General features: G+C 43.0%; 1 protein-coding gene across 1 annotated transcript; it reads left to right on the top strand.

Moving 5' to 3' along the window:
* The first annotated feature begins 101 nt into the window (after nucleotides 1-101).
* On the top strand, nucleotides 102-21,421 carry LOC130275309 (retinol dehydrogenase 8-like). Its single transcript, XM_056523140.1, has 6 exons — nucleotides 102-352; nucleotides 5,672-5,833; nucleotides 9,446-9,625; nucleotides 14,432-14,525; nucleotides 19,032-19,215; nucleotides 20,881-21,421. Exons 1-6 carry the CDS (start codon nucleotides 229-231, stop codon nucleotides 21,112-21,114), a joined length of 978 nt encoding a protein of 325 aa, XP_056379115.1. The 5' UTR covers nucleotides 102-228; the 3' UTR covers nucleotides 21,115-21,421.
* The last annotated feature ends 1,198 nt before the right edge of the window (nucleotides 21,422-22,619 follow it).

Genomic DNA, 22,619 nt, shown 5'->3' with positions numbered 1-22,619 from the left:
TAATGGCTGTGGCCTAAACCGACCTCTGCCCTCCCAGCCTCCCCCATGCACCAGATTAGTCCTCGCCCTGTTCACCCACATTAATGTCAGGAAGGAGATTATCCAGCTTTAGCCTCCAATTGTGCAGGTTTGCATTTTTCGCCATGCTGACGCAGCCCGGGCCCAGATAAAGCGGTGACTGGCCAGGACTTAAGGCCACAGTTACATTTCTCTGGTCGCTGCCAGTTCATGTCGAGTTTATTATTTGATATCGCTATGCCTCTGAAGAACGTTCTGGTGACGGGATGCTCATCGGGAATAGGCCTGGCCATTGCTGCCAAGCTGGCCAAGGATGAACAGAGGAGATTCAAAGGTGAGTGATGTCCAGGGGGCGACGGGCAGAAGGACCTGGAATATAATCAGAATTATTTGTATTATCTGGAGATGCCGAAAATATCGAGATGGATTATGGGAATAGATCAGATCCTGCTGAGCTGGAGGAACCAATCAGATTCCAGCTTTCATCTTTCAGGAGCTTTTGTGATTGGTTGCTATGAGAACTGTTCCTCTGCACATGGATGGGGGATCCCCTGTGATCAGACATTTGTCACCCTGTGGATAAGTTGTTGGGCAATAGAAGCTCTTTTCCCTCCAGACTCCTCTGCCACCCCATCACTCCTCTCTGTCCCCTTCTCCAGCCTCCTATGTTCTTCTCTAGACGCCTCTGTTCAGATCCTTGTGTCCCCCAAATCTCCTCCAGACTCATCTGTCCACTCCAAACACCTCTCTTCCCTCCTTCAGACTCCTCTATCTTCTTCACACTATTTTGTCCTCCTCCTCCAGATCCTCTGTTCTCCTCCTCCAGACCTTTCTGTCCTCCTCTAGACTTCTCTTTCCTCCTCCTCCAGACTTATCTGCCCCCCTTCAAATCCCTCTATACTCCTCCAGGCTCTTTTGTACTTTCCAGACCCTTCTCCTCCACTTTTCTGTCTCCTCCAGACTCCTCTGTCCTCCTCAACTGCCCTGTACCCTCCAGACCCCTCTGTCCTCCTCCTCCAGACTCATCTGCCCCTTTAGAAACTTCTGTTCTTCTCCACACTCCTCTGTCCATCTCCTCCACACTCCTGTCTCCTCCTCCACACTCCTCTGTCCTCCTCCACACTCCTCTGTCTTCCTCCTCTACACTCCTCTGTCCTCCTCCTCCAGACCCCTCTGTCCTCCTCCTCCACACTCCTATGTCCTCCTCCTCCACACTCCTCTGTCCTTCTCCTCCAGACCCCTCTGTCCTACTCCTCTGCCCTCCTCCCCCCAGACACTTCTGCCCCTTTAGAAACTTGTGTTCTTCACCAGACTCCTCTGCCCTCCTCCTTTAGACTTTTGTCCTCCTCCTTCAGACTCCTCTGTCCTCCTCCAGACTCCTCTGTCCTCCTCCTCCAGACACCTCTGTCCTCCTCCTCCAGACTCCTCTGTCCTCCTCCTCCAGACCACCCTGTTCTTCTCCAGACTCCACTGTTCTCTTCTAGACTATTCTGTCCTCCTCCTCCAGACTCCTCTGCCCTGCACCTCTAGACTCCGCTGTTCTATTCCAGACTCCTCTGTCCTCCTTCAGACTCCTCTGCCCTGCACCTCTAGACTCCGCTTTTCTCTTCCAGACTCCTCTGTCCTCCTCCAGACTCCTCTGTTCCCTCCTGACTCTACATTTCTAAACAATTGTCATTTTAGGGTACGTTCCCACACGGCGTATTTTCCTGCGTATTTGCTGCGTATTTTCCTACCCATTGACTTCAACAGAGAAAATAAAATAAGCAGCAGCAAATACGCCGTGTGGGAATGTACCCTTACTGTGCGTTTGTCTTCTCGGCACATAAATCACGTTTAGAGCAGTTAAATGTGGCAGAACCTGTTGTAGCGGTCACAGGGCAGCAGTGCGCTGCATGGTGGGGACCCTACATGGCCGTACTGTGTGTTATGATGCAGTTTTCGGTTGTATTATGACGCAGTTTTCGGTTGTGTGTAATGACGCAGTTTTCGGTTGTGTGTTATGACGCAGTTTTTTCGGTTGTGTGTTATGACGCAGTTTTTTCGGTTGTGTGTTATGACGCAGTTTTCAGTTGTGTGTTATGACGCAGTTTTCGGTTGTGTGTTTCGGACAGGTGAAGTTCACAATTTAGCCTCTGTCACCTGTCCAAGGAGAAAGCTGCAAAACCGCAGCACTTTGCAGCAGAGCCATATTGCAGCGCCGTTCACACCTCACAGCCTTTGTATATTTTATATATTTATACAGTGCTGACCAATCGTGGTTATTTTAGCTGTGGTTTTGCAGTAAAATCCTCAATGTCACTGCATAGTGTGAATACCCCCACAGGCTCTACCTCCGGCTGTAAATTGCTTTTATTTCCCTTTATCCTGTATACACAAGGAAGCAAATTATCCAGCGATTGCCGCACCCAGAACTAACATCCTGGAGAGAAGATTAAAAACCAATATTTGCATTGACTTCTGCTGCGTATTCTGCGACTCTGTAATGAAACCGCATCAAACATTGGCGACAGCCGAGCAAATCGCCAACATTTAGTGACAGTTCATGGTAGGAGCAAAGATCAATAATGTTCCTGTGGGATCCATTAGTTATGATACATTTATAGATTTCTTATGGCAATGGGCAAACTTGCTGTTTATCAGATCATAGACCTTGGTCTCCAAACTGTGGACTGCCAGCTGTTGCAAAACTACAACTCCCAGCATGCCTGGACAGCCAACGACTGTTCGGACATGCTGGGAGTCGTAGTTTTGCAACAGGTGAAAGTCCGCAGTTTGGAGACCACTGTGCTAGACTTTAATATGGGTGACCTTTCTATAGGTTGGATGCATTGCACTACATACAGTAGGAGAAGTTGTAGCCAGTGCTGCTTCATGGTTTGGTCTAGAGCCCCCTGGTGGACATGTAACTGTATATAAGAAAAGTTGCAGCCATTGCAGCATCAGGATTTGGTCTAGAGCCCCCTGGTGGACATGTAACTAAGTAAGGAAAGTTGCAACCATTGCTGCATCATTGTTTGGTCTAGAGCAGTGATTCTCCACCTTTTTCGTGACTGTACCCCCAAAGGGTGAAATTATGTCCACGGGTACCCCTCGCACATAAGTTCCGCACAAGCGGATAAAATAAAATAAAGTTGTGAAAGTACTGAATTTCATAATGTTGTATGCTTACCTTTCTAATGCAATACTAATGCTATACTAATACCTCTTTTGCCCCCCCCCCCCCCCCCAATCTTAATCCCCTTGTGCCATTATTCCCTCCTCCAATCCCTTTGGGCCAATATATGAGATACATACAATCACACCCTCCCATACTCCGGAGTTACACATAGTTTAACATGCTTATCAGGCCTGTGTCTACCCTGTTCAGAGGGCCGCACTGACGGGTGACGTCCTTCTGCGCTGTGCCGGCACCTCCCCGCAGCGTCAGGGACGTCACACGTCAGGCCCGGCAGCTATTGCAGCTCCCGTAAAGTGGCCACAGTACAATATAGTGAGCTGCTGCGGTAACCGTGGCGTCAAATAACCGCTCCACGTTAAAAAAATACTGCCCAATGCATGGCAGGTATTTGTCAGCGAATTTCCGCACCCCTGCATAACCCTTGGCGTACCCCTGGTTGAGAACCCCTTGTCTAGAGCCCCCTGGTGGACATGTAACTGTAAGTAAGGGAAGTCGCAGCCATTGCAGCATCATTGTTTGGTCTAGAGCCCCCTGGTGGACATGTAACTGTAAGTAAGGGAAGTCGCAGCCATTGCAGCATCATTGTTTGGTCTAGAGCCCCCTGGTGGACATGTAACTGTAAGTAAGGGAAGTCGCAGCCATTGCAGCAGAATCTTTTCAGACTTTAAGAGGCTTATGGGCCGTGACTAATACATTTCAGTGCTTAGACTATTGGGATGTTTGTCACCTTTGATTATCGGACTATTCCCAGCCTGTCCTCAGGGATGATAGGGCTTGATGTCTGGTTGCATCAGATTCTGAACAAGCCAACACCTGCTGATAAAGCTTTCTAGCAACTCGACATTGAACGAATACAACGTATGTGATTCTAACGGAACAAACAGAACAATACCGATAACCACAGACTAACGTCATGGATTTATAGAACATTCATCTTTATCCATAATTCATTTACAGGACACATTACGTTTGTTTCAGCATCTTCATCTCAGCCAGGACATGTCCTTATCTATGGGGCATTTGTATAAAAATGATTTATTTTATAGAAAATGCAAACCAAAAGTAGGTAGATGGGGTCTTTAATAAACAAGTAATTCCTTAGCTTAGGACAGAACCTCTGGGAGACTGAGCTTTCAGGAGAGGAGAGAGAGGGGCTGGAGACTGAGCTGTCAGAAGAGGAAAGAGAGGGGCTGGAGACTGAGCTGTTAGAAGAGGAGAGAGAGGGGCTGGAGACTGAGCTGTCAGGAGAGGAGAGAGAGGGGCTGGAGACTGAGCTTTCAGGAGAGGAGAGAGAGGGGCTGGAGACTGAGCTGTCAGGAGAGAACAGAGAGGGGCTGGAGACTGAGCTGTAAGGAGAGGAGAGAGAGGGGCTGGAAACTGAGCTGTCAGGAGAGGAGAGAGAGGGGCTGGAGACTGAGCTGTCAGAAGAGGAGAGAGAGGGGCTGGAGACTGAGCTGTCAGGAGAGGAGAGAGAGGGGCTGGAGACTGAGCTGTCAGAAGAGGCGAGAGAGGGGCTGGAGACTGAGCTGTCAGGAGAGGAAAGAGAGGGGCTGGAGACTGAGCTGTCATAAGAGGCGAGAGAGGGGCTGGAGACTGAGCTGTCAGGAGAGGAGATAGAGGGGCTGGAGACTGAGCTGTCAGGAGAGGAGAGAGAGGGTCTGGAGACTGAGCTGTCAGGAGAGGAAAGAGAGGGGCTGGAGACTAAGCTGCCAGGAGAGGAGAGAGAGGGTCTGGAGACTCAGCTGTCAGGAGAGGAGAGAGAGGGGCTGGAGACTGAGCTTTTAGGAGAGAAGAGAGAGGGGCTGGAGACTGAGCTGTCAGGAGAGGAGAGAGAGAGGGGCTGGAGACTGAGCTGTCAGGAGAGGAAAGAGAGGGGCTGGAGACTGAGCTGTCATAAGAGGCGAGAGAGGAGCTGGAGACTGAGCTGTCAGGAGAGGAGATAGAGGGGCTGGAGACTGAGCTGTCAGGAGAGGAGAGAGAGGGGCTGGAGACTAAGCTGCCAGGAGAGGAGAGAGAGGGTCTGGAGACTCAGCTGTCAGGAGAGGAGAGAGAGGGGCTGGAGACTGAGCTGTCAGGAGAGGAGAGAGAGGGGCTGGAGACTGAGCTGTCAGGAGAGGAGAGAGATGGGCTGGAAACTGAGCTTTCAGGAGAGGAGAGAGGGGCTGGAGACTGAGCTGTCAGGAGAGGAGAGAGATGGGCTGGAAACTGAGCTTTCAGGAGAGGAGAGAGGGGCTGGAGACTGAGCTGTCAGGAGAGGAGAGAGATGGGCTGGAGACTGAGCTGTCAGGAGAGGAGAGAGGGGCTGGAGACTGAGCTGTCAGGAGAGGAGAGAGGGGGGCTGGAGACTGAGCTGTCAGGAGAGGAGAGAGAGGGGCTGGAGACCCTTGTAGATGTTTATAACATGCAGTAGTAGTATCTCTGTTAAGTCATTTTGTCTAATACTTGTGACGTTTCTTGCTCCTTTTTCTGTAGTTTATGCAACAATGAGAAATCTGTCTAAGCAGGACGACCTGGTGAAGGCCACAGAGGGATGTTTGGGGAAGACCCTGGAGATCAAGCAGCTGGACGTGTGCAGTGAAGAGTCCATCAAGGACTGTGTGAACAGCATCCAGGACCGCAGGGTGGACATTCTAGGTAATAGTGTCTGACTATATAATGTAACCTGTAGGTCAGGTGTAAACTTACTGCCAGAGGAAGAAGAGCAGGATCTATAGGTGTGTAAACTTACTGCCAGAGGAAGAAGAGCAGGATCTATAGGTGTGTAAACTTACTGCCAGAGGAAGAAGAGCAGGATCAATAGGTGTGTAAACTTACTGTCAGAGGAAGAAGAGCAGGATCTATAAGTGTGTAAACTTACTGCCAGAGGAAGAAGAGCAGGATCTATAGGTGTGTAAACTTACTGCCAGCGGAAGAAGAGCAGGATCTGAAGGTGTGTAAACTTACTGCCAGAGGAAGAAGAGCAGGATCAATAGGTGTGTAAACTTACTGTCAGAGGAAGAAGAGCAGGATCTATAAGTGTGTAAACTTACTGCCAGAGGAAGAAGAGCAGGATCTATAGGTGTGTAAACTTACTGCCAGCGGAAGAAGAGCAGGATCTGAAGGTGTGTAAACTTACTGCCAGAGGAAAAAGAGCAGGATCTATAGGTGTGTAAACTTACTGTCCGAGGAAGAAGAGCAGGATCTATAGGTGTGTGAACTTACTGCCAGAAGAAGAGCAGGATCTATAGGTGTGTAAACTTACTGCCAGAGGAAGAAGAGCAGGATCTAAAGGTGTGTAAACTTACTGCCAGAGGAAGAAGAGCAGGATCTATAGGTGTGTAAACTTACTGCCAGAGGAAGAAGAGCAGGATCTATAGGTGTGTGAACTTACTGCCAGAGGAAGAAGAGCAGGATCTATAGGTGTGTAAACTTACTGCCAGAGGAAGAAGAGCAGGATTTATAGGTGTGTAAACTTACTGCCAGAGGAAGAAGAGCAGGATCTATAGGTGTGTAAACTTACTGCCAGAGGAAGAAGAGCAGGATCTATAGGTGTGTAAACTTACTGTCAGAGGAAGAGCAGGATCTATAGGTGTGTAAACTTACTGCCAGAAGAAGAGCAGGATCTATAGGTGTGTAAACTTACTGTCAGAGGAAGAAGAGCAGGATCTATAGGTGTGTAAACTTACTGTCAGAGGAAGAGCAGGATCTATAGGTGTGTAAACTTACTGCCAGAGGAAGAGGAACAGGATCTATAGGTGTGTAAACTTACTGCCAGAGGAAGAAGAACAGGATCTATAGGTGTGTAAACTTACTGCCAGAGGAAGAAGAGCAGGATCTATTAGTGTGTAAACTTACTGCCAGAGGAAGAAGAGCATAATCTGCTGCCAGACATCTCTGACCGCGCTCATCTCTGGGGATATATAGGATGGTATAAATGTTCTGCACATCAGAGTATAAAATGTATATTGTAATAAGTGGGGCACAAATACCAGAAATATACAGAGAACTGTAATATATTCCATAAAAACAAAAAAAAAAAGAAACAAGTTCATTTAATAGACCGCAGCAATGGCTGCATATATAAAACTATATTCTGTACTAGTGGAAATGAGGCGGATACTGTGTTTTGATGTCGTATTGGAGCGATGGAGGCCAAGGGCTGATATATTTATATATATATATATATATATATATATATATATATATATATATATATGATTATATATGCACGTTATTTGTGTATAAGGTCAGGTTTCCACAATCAAAACGCCACATGCGCCGCACATCGTTTTTTTGTGTGGTAAAAACACCGCAGCCAGATGTCAGCTGAAAGTGTGGTGCCACGGGGGTGCAAGGGATTCTTGTCAATTCGTGATGCCAGGGCACAGTTAGCCCATACACGGCCCGAGTTGGAGACAGCTTTTCTTGGGCCAGACACGGGGAGTTAAGAAACACTCCGACGTTGGGTTACGGATAACTGTCTTTACTGAGCAGGTGCAGATGGTATTACACGTACAGTATGGAGCAGAGTAGAAGGGACGCAGTGTAACCTTTGGAAGCCCTGTTGCCTTGCTGGGACTAATGGTGCTTTTCAGCCTCTAGAATTATATAGACTTGAGACTTGAACATATCCCACGCTGACTAGGGTTCTGACAAGGTCCATTCACTACCACCGCCAGGGCTTGACTCACCGCTGTACAGGGAACACTTGCAGAATATCGGGGCCGACTTTAGAAAAGATTTTCTTAGACTTCCCTCACAGTATTTTCCACACACTTCTTCCTCCTCCTTTCCACACTGTACTCGGCACAAACTCCAACTCCACTCTAGACTGGAGCAACTCCTCCTTCCCACACTATATACAGGAGAATTTGGGCAGACAGAGTCACCTGTTTACCACTGCATCTCTCTCTTAAAGGTACAGTACACAAATAACACAACAAATTCAGTACAGAAATATATCGCTAATTAAACTGCACGGTCAATGGCGTACGCGCAAAAAAATTCCAAAGTCCAAAATAGTGTATTTTTGGTCACTTTTTATGTAATGAAAAAATGAATAAAAAGCGATCAAAAAGTCCGATCAATACAAAAATCATACCGATAAAAACATCAGATCATGGCGCAAAAAATGTGTCCTCATACCGGCCCGTACACAGAAAATTAAAAAAAGTTATAGGGGTCAGAAGATAACAATTTTAAACGTATAAATTTTCCTGCATGTAGTTATGATTTTTTCCAGAAGTCCGACAAAATCCAACCTATATAAGTAGGGGATCATTATAACCGTATGGACCTACAGAATAAAGAGAAGGTGTCATTTTTACCGAAAAATTTACTGCGTGGAAACGGAAGCCCCCAAAAGTTACAAAATGGCGTTTTTTCTTAAATTTTGTCACACAATGAATTTTTTTTTCCGTTTTGCCGTAGATTTTTTGGGTAAAATGACTGGTGTCGCTGCAAATTTGAATTGGTGGCGCGAAACGTAAGCCAGCATATGGAGTTTTAGGTGCAAAATTGAAAGGGTTATGATTTTTAAAAGTTAAGGAGTTAAAAATGAAAGTGCAAAAAACGGAAAAAACCCTGAGTCCTTTAGGGGTTAAATGTGAGGTCAGATGCAGTGACCATGAAAAGAAAAAAATATAAAATATATATATATTTTTTTTTAAATAAAATTTTTCAATAATAATAATAACAATAACATTTTCAATAATAACAATAACAATTTATTTTTCAATAATTGATTAAATAAAAACCTTTTCCCCAAAAACTAAAAAAAAAAACATATATAACTATATTCTAAATATGCGCAAAATCGCGAAGTGCCGTTATATTTGGCGGATGCATATTGTGGATCAGTGATTCCCAACCCGGGTGCCTCCAGCTGTTGCAAAACTACAACTCCCAGCATGCCCGGACAGCCTTCGGCTGTCCGGGCATGCTGGGAGTTGTAGTTTTGCAACAGCTGGAGGCACCCGGTTTGGGAAACACTGTATGTGGATACACTATTATTGTGACCAGAGCGTTTTATTCCTGTAATGTGCAAATATGAGTTTTTATTTATTTATTGTAGTTTTGCAACAGCTGGAGGCACCCTGGTTGGGACATATTGCCATATGAGGTAGAATTTGATTGACAGGTGTCATTTCCCAACCTACCATGTAACCCTTCACGTGCCTGTCCTCTCTTTATTAGGATATATCTGATTTATAATAACACGGTGTCGTTTTCGGTGACTGATTTCGGACGCCTCTCTCTTCCCCGCAGTCAGTAACGCCGGCGTCGGCCTCATTGGACCCATCGAGTGTCAAAGCATCGAAGAGATGAAGACTGTGATGGACACCAATTTCTTCGGCCTGGTCAGACTACTGAAGGAAATCCTCCCAGACATGAAGAGGAGGAAGAGCGGCCACATCGTGATCATCAGCAGCGTCATGGGAATCCAAGGTATGGCGCCCCCTGCGGGTTTATTGGTGTCATTATCTGGTAAATTAAAGGGGTACTCCGGTGGAATTTTTTTTTTTTTTTTTTTTTTAAATCAACTGGCGCCAGAAAGTTAAACAGATTTGTAAATTACTTCTATTAAAAAAATCTTAATCCTTCCAGTACTTATTAGCTGCTGAATACTACAGAGGAAATGCTTTTTGGAACACAGTGCTCTCTGCCGACATCTCTATCCATTTTAAGAACTGTCCCGAGCAGCCTATGTTTGCTATGGGGATTTTCTCCTACTCTGGACAGTTCCTAAAATGGACAGAGATGTCAGCAGAGAGCACTGTGCTCGTGATGTCAGCAGAGAGCTCTGTCTTCCAAAAAGAAAATAGTTTCCTCTGTAGTATTCAGCAGCTAATAAGTGTTAGAAGGATTAAAAAAATTTTATAGAAGTAATTTACAAATATGTTTAACTTTCGGGCACCAGTTGATTTAAAAAAAAAAAAAAAAAAAAAGTTTTCCACCGGAGTACCCTTTTAAACAGATTTGTAAATGACTTCTATTAAAAAAATCTTTATCCTTCCAGTACTTTTTAGCGGCTGTATACTACAGAGGAAATTCTTTCCTTTTTGAATTTCTTTTTTTTGTCTTGTCCACAGTGCTCTCTGCTGACTACTTATCAGCTGCTGTATGCTCCACAGGAAGTTGTGTAGTTCTTTCCCGTCTGACCACAGTGCTCTCTGCTGACACCTCTGTCCGTGTCGGGACCTGTCCAGAGCAGGATAGGTTTGCAATGGGGATTTTCTCCTGCTCTGGACAGTTCCTGACACGGACAGAGGTGTCAGCAGAGAGCACTGTGGACAAGAGAAAAAAGAAATTCAAAAAGAAAAGAATTTCCTCTGTAGCATACAGCTGCTATAAAGTACTGGAAGGGTAAAGATTTTTTTAATAGAAGTACAAATCTGTTTAACTTTTTGGCACCAGTTGTTAAAAAAATTTAAAAAATTCTACCGGAGTACCCCTTTAATGTATGTGACCAAAGATTGGGTAATGGAAGAGGAAGTACAGTATGGAAAACGAGCGGATTTACAGCGGATTTTACGCTACGGATCCGCCGTTGAAGGACCTCTGTATGGTGTCCTTAAATGTGCCTGCTCCGAGCAGTCACACTGCGATGTGCAAGTCGCCGCGCATGCGCGGCGACTCGCACATCGCAGTGTGTCTGCTCATAGCAGCGTATTGCCCCCCCGAGCAGGCACATGTAAAGGCAGCATATAGAGGTCCTTCAGCGGCGGATCTGCAGCGAAATACCCTGCGAAAATCCGCTCGTCCGAATGTACCTTACAGAGCGTTAGTCCGGTCTATTGTGCGCCTCATTTATGAAAAGTCGCACGGCTCTTGATAAATTCTGAGCGCGGACTTTGTGGTCTACGGTTTAGACCGTATATAATCCTGCTCATTTCAGACGACTTTCACGCGATGCAACTTTTTGCCGTAAAGTCGCTATTGATAAATTCAGCACCAATGCATTTTTTTTAAATCAAAAATAGCCTTGAATGCATCATGTACTGAAAATCCTCTAGAGCAAAAGTCACAAAAAAGTTGCAGGAATTTAGACTGCGACTTTCTGTGCGACAATTTTAGACGGGAAAAAACTGTCTAAATCCTTTGATAAATCTCCCCGTCATATATATATGTGTATATAGCCACAGAAATTGTAATCCAGCCATCCACCAAAAATTCTGAAAAAATCTTCTACCACTGGATGAATAATACCGCCATATAGTGACTATATAATAACACTATACTATGACTGAATAATACCGCCATATAGTGACCATATACTAACACTATACTATGACTGAATAATACCGCCATATAGTGACTACATAAGAACACTATACTATGACTGAATAATACCGCCATATAGTGACTGTATAATAACACTATACTATGACTGAATAATACCGCCATATAGTAACTACATAAGAACACTATACTATGACTGAATACTACCGCCATATAGTGACTATATAACACTATACTATGTCTGAATAATACCGCCATATAGTGACTATATACTAACACTATACTATGACTGAATAATACCGCCATATAGTGACTATATAATAACACTATACTATGACTGAATAATACCGCCATATAGTGACTGTATAATAACACTATACTATGACTGAATAATACCGCCATATAGTGACTGTATAACAACAATATACTATGACTGAATAATACCGCCATATAATGACTATATAATAACACTATACTATGACTGAATAATACCGCCATATAGTGACTACATAAGAACACTATACTATGACAGAATAATACTGCCATATAGTGTCTATATAAGAACACTATACTATGACTGAATAATACCGCCATATAGTGACTATATACTAACACTATACTATGACTGAATAATACCGCCATATAGTGACTACATAAGAACACTATACTATGACTGAATAATACCGCCATATAGTGACTACATAAGAACACTATACTATGACTGAATAATACCGCCATATAGTAAATATATAAGAACACTATACTATGACTGAATAATACTGCCATATAGTGACTATATATTAACACTATACTATGACTGAATAATACCGCCATATAGTGACCAAATAATACTACTTTGACTGAATACCACCATGTAGTGGCTAAATAAAACCGCCAATGACTGAACAATACCGCCATACAGTGACTGAATAATATCATCATACAGTGAGTAAATAATAACACTGTGACTGAATAATACCGCCATATAAAGCCAGACAATTACTGATTATTACCACCATCATTATACTGTGGCTGAATAATACTGCCATATAAGTGTCTTTGTTAACAGTCAGAGGGCAGTAAACTTTGTACAACGCTACATATCCGATATGTGATATTTTGGCGGATAAATATTGTGGATCAGTGTTTCTAAACCAGGGTGCCTCCAGCTGTTGCAAAACTACAACTCCCGCATGCTGGGAGTTGTAGTTTTGCAACAGCTGGAGGCACGCTGGTTGGTAAACACTGTTGTGAATACATGTTATTGTGTCCAATGACCATAATACAATATAGTGTCTAAAAAATAAAGCCAGAAAATGACTGATTACTACCGCCATACTGTCGCTGACTATCATTCTACTGTGGCTGAATAATACCGCCATATAAGTGTCTTTGTTAACATTCAGAGGGCAGTAAACCTGTACACACATACCTGGTCCTTCCCTCTGCAGATACATTGTAGAGAGGTGTGTGCTTGTGCTGCAGCTCACAGAGCATTGTCCAGACCAGATACATGAGAAGATTACATGAGGAGGAGGTTTGTTACAGTGTGTCACCCCAGTAGTAAGGAGATTACATGAGGAGGAGGTTTGTTACAGTGTGTCACCCCAGTAGTAAGGAGATTATATGAGGAGGAGGTTTGTTACAGTGTGTCACCCCAGTAGTAAGGTGATTACATGAGGAGGAGGTTTGTTACAGTGTGTAACCCCAGTAGTAAGGAGATTACATGAGGAGGAGGTTTGTTACAGTGTGTCACCCCAGTAGTAAGGAGATTACATGATGAGGTGGTTTGTTACAGTGTGTCACCCCAGTAGTAAAGAGATTACATGATGAGGTGGTTTGTTACAGTGTGTCACACCAGTAGTAAGGAGATTACATAAGGAGGAGGTTTGTTACAGTGTGTCACCCCAGTAGTAAGGAGATTACATGAGGAGGAGGTTTTTTACAGTGTGTCACCCCAGTAGTAAGGAGATTACATGAGGAGGAGGTTTGTTACAGTGTGTCACCCCAGTAGTAAGGAGATTATATGAGGAGGAGGTTTGTTACAGTGTGTCACCCCAGTAGTAAGGAGATAACATGAGGAGGAGGTTTGTTACAGTGTGTCACCCCAGTAGTAAGGAGATTACATGAGGAGGAGGTTTGTTACAGTGTGTCACCCCAGTAGTAAGGAGATTATATGAGGAGGAGGTTTGTTACAGTGTGTCACCACAGTAGTAAGGAGATTACATGAGGAGAGGACTTGTTACAGTGTGTCACCCCAGTAGTAAGGAAATTACATGAGGAGGGGACTTGTTACAGTGTGTCACCCCAGTAGTAAGGAGATTACATGAGGAGGAGGTTTGTTACAGTGTGTCACCGCAGTAGTAAGGAGATTATATGAGGAGGAGGTTTGTTACAGTGTGTCACCCCAGTAGTAAGGAGATTACATGAGGAGGAGGTTTGTTACAGTGTGTCACCCCAGTAGTAAGGAGATTACATGAGGAGGAGGTTTGTTACAGTGTGTCACCCCAGTAGTGAGGTGATTACATGAGGAGGAGGTTTGTTACAGTGTGTCACCCCAGTAGTAGGGTGGGGCGTGTCAAAGAATGGGCAGCATATGGGCGGAGTTAAGGAGCGGCAGAATGATCTTAGGGTGTAAAGAACCCTTGCACCAGGCCTGGGGATGAGTTGTTCTCTTAGAGAAGATCTCGCTGGTGTCTGGAGTCTAAGGCTTTGTGTTCACATGTCCGGAATGTCTCCATGACGACTATGGGTTCCGAGCGGAATCGGCAGAAAGAATGAACAGGTTTATTCTATCCACGAAAAACGGAATTTCCATGGCAGAAACATCTGGTGCGGAAATTCTGTGATGTGCCCCGCGCAGCAGAATCCCGGTGAATACGATGTGGACGCGGCCGCACAACGGAATAAACCCGGAAATGTTTCTATAATGAAGGAGAAACACGGACACTGTATGGCGGTAGGTTAGATGGCGACTTCTTTCTCTCCCTGACCGTTCCCGATTTCTCGCAGGTATTCTGTTCAATGACGTCTACGCCGCCTCCAAGTTCGCCGTTGAAGGATTCTGTGAGAGTCTCGCTATTCAGGCGCTGAAGTTCAAGCTCCAGTAAGTCCGATCTCCGGCCGCATCAAAGGTTTCCTGGTGTTTGACTTTAACAATTACTCTTCTTTTTTTCAGTTTTTTTTTTTGTATTAAGGAAACTAAATCCCCCGAATTTTATCATATACGGTTAAACGGTTTGTCTGAGTCAACCAGTGTGCCTCCAGCTGTTGCAAAACTACAACTCCCAGCATGCCCAGACAGCCAATGGCTTATCCCTATCTTATATGAAGGATAGTCTTATACCTATCTCTATCTTATATGAAGGATAGCCTTATACCTATCCCTATCTTATATGAAGGATAGTCTTATACCTATCTCTATCTTATATGAAGGATAGCCTTATACCTATCCCTATCTTATATGAAGGATAGTCTTATACCTATCTCTATCTTATAAAGGATATCCTTATACCTATCTCTATCTTATATGAAGGGTAGTCTTATGCTTATCCCCATCTTATATGAAGGATAGCCTTATTCCTATCTCTATCTTATATGAAGGATAGCCTTATACCTATCTCTATCTTATATGAAGGATAGCCTTATACCTATCCCTATCTTATATGAAGGATAACCTTATACCTATCCCTATCTTATATGAAGGATAGCCTTATACCTATCCCTATCTTATATGAAGGATAGCCTTATACCTATCCCTATCTTATATGAAGGATAGCCTTATACCTATCCCTATCTTATATGAAGGATAGCCTTATACCTATCTCTATCTTATATGAAGGATAGCCTTATACCTATCTCTATCTTATATGAAGGATAGCCTTATACCTATCTCTATCTTATATGAAGGATAGTCTTATGCCTATCCCTATCTTATATGAAGGATAGTCTTATACCTATCTCTATCTTATATGAAGGATAGCCTTATACCTATCTCTATCTTATATGAAGGATAGCCTTATACCTATCTCTATCTTATATGAAGGATAGCCTTATACCTATCTCTATCTTATATGAAGGATAGCCTTATACCTATCCCTATTTTATATTAAGGATAGCCTTATACCTATCTCTATCTTATATGAAGGATAGCCTTATACCTATCTCTAGCTCAAATGAAGGATAGCCTTATACCTATCCCTATCTTATATGAAGGATAGCCTTATACCTATCTCTATCTTATATGAAGGATAACCTTATGCTTATCCCTATCTTATATGAAGGATAGCCTTATACCTATCTCTATCTTATATGAAGGATAGCCTTATACCTATCCCTATCTTATATGAAGGATAGCCTTATACCTATCCCTATCTTATATGAAGGATAGCCTTATACCTATCCCTATCTTATATGAAGGATAGCCTTATACCTATCCCTATCTTATATGAAGGATAGCCTTATACCTATCCCTATCTTATATGAAGGATAGCCTTATACCTATCTCTATCTCAAATGAAGGATAGCCTTATACCTATCCCTATCTTATATGAAGGATAACCTTATGCTTATCCCTATCTTATATGAAGGATAACCTTATGCTTATCCCTATCTTATATGAAGGATAGCCTTATACCTATCTCTATCTTATATGAAGGATAGCCTTATACCTATCCCTATCTTATATGAAGGATAGCCTTATACCTATCCCTATCTTATATGAAGGATAGCCTTATACCTATCCCTATCTTATATGAAGGATAGCCTTATACCTATCTCTATCTTATATGAAGGATAGCCTTATACCTATCCCTATCTTATATGAAGGATAGCCTTATACCTATCTCTATCTCAAATGAAGGATAGCCTTATACCTATCCCTATCTTATATGAAGGATAGCCTTATACCTATCCCTATCTTATATGAAGGATAGCCTTATACCTATCCCTATCTTATATGAAGGATAGCCTTATACCTATCTCTATCTTATGTGAAGGATAGCCTTATACCTATCTCTATCTTACATGAAGGATAGCCTTATACCTATCTCTATCTTATATGAAGGATAGTCTTATACCTATCTCTATCTTATATGAAGGATAGCCTTATACCTATCTCTATCTTATATGAAGGATAGCCTTATACCTATCTATCTTATATGAAGGATAGCCTTATGCCTATCCCTATCTTATATGAAGGATAGCCTTATACCTATCCCTATCTTATATGAAGGATAGCCTTATATATATCCCTATCTTATATGAAGGATAGCCTTATACCTATCTATCTTATATGAAGGATAGCCTTATGCCTATCCCTATCTTATATGAAGGATAGCCTTATACCTATCCCTATCTTATATGAAGGATAGCCTTATACCTATCTCTATCTTATGTGAAGGATAGTCTTATACCTATCTCTATCTTATATGAAGGATAGCCTTATACCTATATCTATCTTATATGAAGGATAGCCTTATACCTATCTCTATCTTATATGAAGGATAGTCTTATGCCTATCCCTATCTTATATGAAGGATAGCCTTATACCTATCTCTATCTTATATGAAGGATAGCCTTATACCTATCTCTATCTTATATGAAGGATAGCCTTATACCTATCTCTATCTTATATGAAGGATAGCCTTATACCTATCCCTATCTTATATGAAGGATAGCCTTATACCTATCTCTATCTTATATGAAGGATAGCCTTATACCTATCTCTATCTTATATGAAGGATAGCCTTATACCTATCTCTATCTTATATGAAGGAGCCTTATACCTATCTCTATCTTATATGAAGGATAGTCTTATGCCTATCCCTATCTTATATGAAGGATAGCCTTATACCTATCTCTATCTTATATGAAGGATAGCCTTATACCTATCTCTATCTTATATGAAGGATAGTCTTATGCCTATCCCTATCTTATATGAAGGATAGCCTTATACCTATCTCTATCTTATATGAAGGATAGCCTTATACCTATCTCTAGCTTATATGAAGGATAGCCTTATACCTATCCCTATCTTATATGAAGGATAGCCTTATACCTATCCCTATCTTATATGAAGGATAGCCTTATACCTATCCCTATCTTATATGAAGGATAGCCTTATATCTATCCCTATCTTATATGAAGGATAGCCTTATAAAGTAAATTTTATTATCTGTGTAGATCTCCCATCCCAGTCATGCTGCTTAGTATTTATTCTGGAAGGGTAAAAAAATGTTTATAGAAATAATTAACAAATCTGTTTAGCTTTCTGGCACCAGTTAATTAAAAAACAAAACAATGTTTTCCACTGGAGTACCCCTTTAATAAAGACTGGGAGGGGTCTGACCTCTGGGCCCTTGACCTCTGGGCTCCCCATGGATCCTATACATATTATATTTGACCCCATATACTTTGATCCAATGTTTTTGGCGGCCATTAGATCTTCTACGTCATTCTCATCTCTATAGAATAATCATCCATTTAACCCTCAAGCAGCAGTATACAGATAGAGCTTGAGGGGAGGTGTATAACTACTATATATCCTGATCCCATAGAGATAGCAGAAGTATACAGATAGAGCTGGAGGGGAGGTGTATAACTACTATATATCCTGATCCCATAGAGATAGCAGAAGTATACAGATAGAGCTGGAGGGGAGGTGTATAACTACTATATATCCTGATCCCATAGAGATAGCAGCAGTATACAGATAGAGCTGGAGGAGAGGTGTATAACTACTATATATCCTGATCCCATACAGATAGCAGCAGTATACAGATAGAGCTGGAGGAGAGGTGTATAACTACTATATATCCTGATCCCATAGAGATAGCAGCAGTATACAGATAGAGCTGGAGGAGAGGTGTATAACTACTATATATCCTGATCCCATACAGATAGCAGCAGTATACAGATAGAGCTGGAGGAGAGGTGTATAACTACTATATATACTGATCCCATACAGATAGTAGCAGCAGTATACAGATAGAGCTGGAGGAGAGGTGTATAACTACTATATATCCTGATCCCATACAGATAGTAGCAGCAGTATACAGATAGAGCTGGAGGAGAGGTGTATAACTACTATATATCCTGATCCCATACAGATAGCAGCAGCAGTATACAGATAGAGCTGGAGGGGAGGTGTATAACTACTATATATCCTGATCCCATAGAAATAGCAGCAGCAGTATACAGATAGAGCCTGAGGGGGGGTGTATGACTACTATATATCCTGATCCCATAGAAATAGCAGCAGCAGTAAACAGATAGAGCTGGAGGGGGGTGTATGACTACCATATATCCTGATCCCATAGAAATAGCAGCAGCAGTATACAGATAGAGCTGGAGGGGGGTGTATGACTACTAAGTATCCTGATCCCATAGAAATAGCAGCAGCAGTATACAGATAGAGCCTGAGGGGGGTGTATGACTACTATATATCCTGATCCCATAGAAATAGCAGCAGCAGTAAACAGATAGAGCTGGAGGGGGGTGTATGACTACCATATATCCTGATCCCATAGAAATAGCAGCAGCAGTATACAGATAGAGCTCATCTCTATAGAATATTCATCCATTTAACCCTCAAGCTTCCTCCTTATTACAGGTTGAGCCTCATCGAGCCCGGACCGGTGATCACTGAGTTTGAAAAGAAAGTTTTCGAGGACGGAATGAAGATGGATCTTTCTGCGGCCGACAAGGAGACGGCGGAGATGTTTACGGACGTCTACCTAAAGAACTACAAGTCAATCTTCCAAAGCCTGGGTCAGACGGCTGAAGACGTGGCGGAGGTGAGAACTGCACCGGCGGAGAACGTCTCCATGACAACTGACCCTACCGAAAACCTCTAGTCACTGCTATAGCTCGGTGTTCCCAACCGTTGTGCCTCCAGCTGTTGTGAAACTACAACTCCCAGCATGCCCGGACAGCCGTTGGCTGTCCGGGCATGCTGGGAGTTGTAGTTTTGCGACAGCTGGGTGCACACAGGTTGGGAACACTGAGCTATAGTTCATTGTCTGACCATAAATTGTCCCGAAATCAGTGCAATCCTGATGGGAAACCCAACTTGTAATCTTCCGGCTGTGTTCACGTTGAAATGTTACTGCATTTTTCACACGTTTTTACTACATTTGGCCATTTTTGCAGCATTTTCCCAAAATTTATACATAAAAAGACACATTTTTTAGGCGGAAATCACAGCAAAAACAGAAAAAATACTATATATCATGATCTCATAGAGATAGCAGCAGTATACAGATAGATCTGGAGGGGAGGTGTATAACTACTAGATATCCTGATCCCATAGAGATAGCAGCAGTATACAGATAGAGCTGGAGGGGAGGTGTATAACTATTAGATATCCTGATCACAAAGAGATAGCAGCAGTATACAGATAGATCTGGAGGGGAGGTGTATAACTACTAGATATCCTGATCCCATAGAGATAGCAGCAGTATACAGATACAGCTGGAGGGGAGGTGTATAACTACTATATATGCTAATCTTATAGAGATAACAGCAGCAGTATACAGATAGAGCTGGGAGGGGAGGTTAATAACTACTACGGTATATATCCTGATCCCATAGAGATAGCAGCAGTATACAGATAGAGCTGGAGGGGAAGTTTATAACTACTATATATCCTGATCCCATAGAGAAAGCAGCAGTACACAGATAGAGCTGGAGGGGAGGTGTATCACTACTATATATCCTGATCCCATAGAGAAAGCAGCAGTATACAGACAGAGCTGGAAGGGAGGTGTGTAACTACTATATATCCTGATCCCATATAGATAGCAGCAGCAGTATACAGATAGAGCTGGAGGGGAGGTGTATAACTACTATATATACTGATCCCATTGAGACAGCAGCAGCAGTATACAGATAGAGCGGGAGGGGTGCTGTAGAATTACCATATATCCTGATCATATAGAGATAGAGCTGGAGGGGTATAGCTACTTTATATCCTGATCCCATAGAGATAGCAGCAGTATACAGATAGAGCTGGAGGGGGGGTGTATAACTACTATATATGCTAATCTTATAGAGATAACAGCAGCAGTATACAGATAGAGCTGGGAGGGGAGGTTAATAACTACTACGGTATATATCCTGATCCCATAGAGATAGAGCTGGAGGGGAGGTGTATCACTACTATATATCCTGATCCCATAGCGATAGCAGCAGTATACAGATAGAGCTGGAGGGGAGGTGTATGACTACTATATATCCTGATCCCATAGCGATAGCAGCAGTATACAGACAGAGCTGTGATGTGATTGGGCGGGGGCAGGAATGATCTGATGATGTGGCTCACAGGAAGTCACCTGACCCAGGACTCACCACTTCCTCTGACACATTTAACACTTTGATTTTCTGTGGGCCAGACTGGTGACCACATGACCCCATTACAATAACGGAACAGCTGTAATCAGTTTATTTGCTTTTACCGACAGCATACCATGAAGATCATTCTGGCTGAGAACCCGCCGTTCCGTCACCAGACGAACAATCTGTACACGCCGATGACCACTTTAAAGTACGCCGACCCCAACGGGGACCTCCCCATCGACACCTTCTACAAGATGGTCTTCCAGCACGACAAGATCTTCAACGCCAGCCTAAACTTCATCAAACTCCTGAGATGGAGGAGTAAAAAGAGCTTCGACCTGGGCAAACCGCCATCGTAAGACGCCGAGAGGAGCCGCGACAATTTAACGATCACTTTCTATGCATTTTCTATTGAGTTTAACCGGTGGCGCCGGAGACTGCGGCCGCGATTGGTTATAGAACTGCGCTAGATATCACGTTACTCTTCCTATCATGTTGGCCTATTGTAGTAGAACCAAAAAATGGCGTCTCATGGTCACCGAGGACATTAAATTATAATGCGTCTCTATGGTTACGATAGGGTGTGGTGGGCGGAGTCACCCATTGACCACCATTGCCCCCCCCCCCCCCTTCTTGGCTTTCTCCACTTTTAGTATGGCCCATGTGCTCGTCAATTGTACTAGTACAGTGTTTACCAACCAGTGTGCCTCCAGCTGTTGCAAAACTACAACTCCCTGCATGCAGGGAGTTGTAGTTTTGCAACAGCTGGAGGCACGCTGATCGGGAAACGGAGTCTCCAAAAAATACTAAAATTGTTGTTGATATGTGCACAAAAAGTATCAGGACCTGAGCGGTCATCGGGCTGGGCCTGGCATACGAATACACCGTGTATCTCCAGAATGCCGTTGGCTGTCTGGGCATGCTGGGAGTTGTAGTACTGCAACAGCTGAAGTCACACTGATTGGGAAACAGTGACTTAAAAGGGGTTATCCAGGAATAAATATATATATATCTACTGGCTCTGGAAAGTTAAACAGATTTGTAAATGAATTCTAATAAAAAAATCTTAATCCTTTCAGTACTTATGAGCTGCTGAAGTGGAGTTGTTCTTTTCTGTCTAAGTGCTCTCTGCTGACACCTTTCTCGGGAACTGTCCAGAGTAGAAGCAAATCCCCATAGCAAACCTCTTCTACTCTGTGCAGTTCCCGAGACAAGCAGAGATGTCAGCAGAGAGCACTTGCCAGACAGAAAACAACTCAACTTCAGCAGCTGATAATTATTGGAAGGATTAATATTAATTTAATAGAAGTAATTTACAAATCTGTTTAACTTTCGGGAGCCAGTTGATCTAAAAAAAAAAAAAAAAAAACGGGAATACCCCTTTAAAAGTGAGTCTCCAAAAAATACTAAAATTTTTGTTATGTGCACAAGAACAGGACCTGAATGGCTATCGGGCTGGAACACACCGTGTATCTCCAGAATGCTTTTGACTGTCTAGGCATGCTGGGAGTTGTAGTATTGCAACAGCTGGAGTCACACTGATTGGGAATGAGTGACAAAGGGGTACTCCGGTGGAAAACTTTTTATTTTTATTTTTTAAATAAACTGGTACGAGAAAGTTAAACAGATTTGTAAATTACTTCTATTAAAAAATCTTAATCCTTCCTGTACTTATTAGCTGCTGAATACTACAGAGGAAATTCTTTTATTTTTGGAACACAGAGCTCTCTGCTGACATCACGAGCACAGTGCTCTCTCTGCTGTCCATTTTAGGAACTGTCCAGAGCAGCATATGTTTTCTATGGAGATTTTCTCCTACTCTGGACAGTTCCTAATATGGACAGAGATGTCAGCAGAGAGCACT

The sequence above is a fragment of the Hyla sarda genome, chromosome 6 (genome assembly GCF_029499605.1).
Source record: "Hyla sarda isolate aHylSar1 chromosome 6, aHylSar1.hap1, whole genome shotgun sequence".
Classification (NCBI taxonomy): Eukaryota; Metazoa; Chordata; class Amphibia; order Anura; family Hylidae; genus Hyla; species Hyla sarda.
This window is presented reverse-complemented; position numbering and strand designations above follow the sequence as displayed.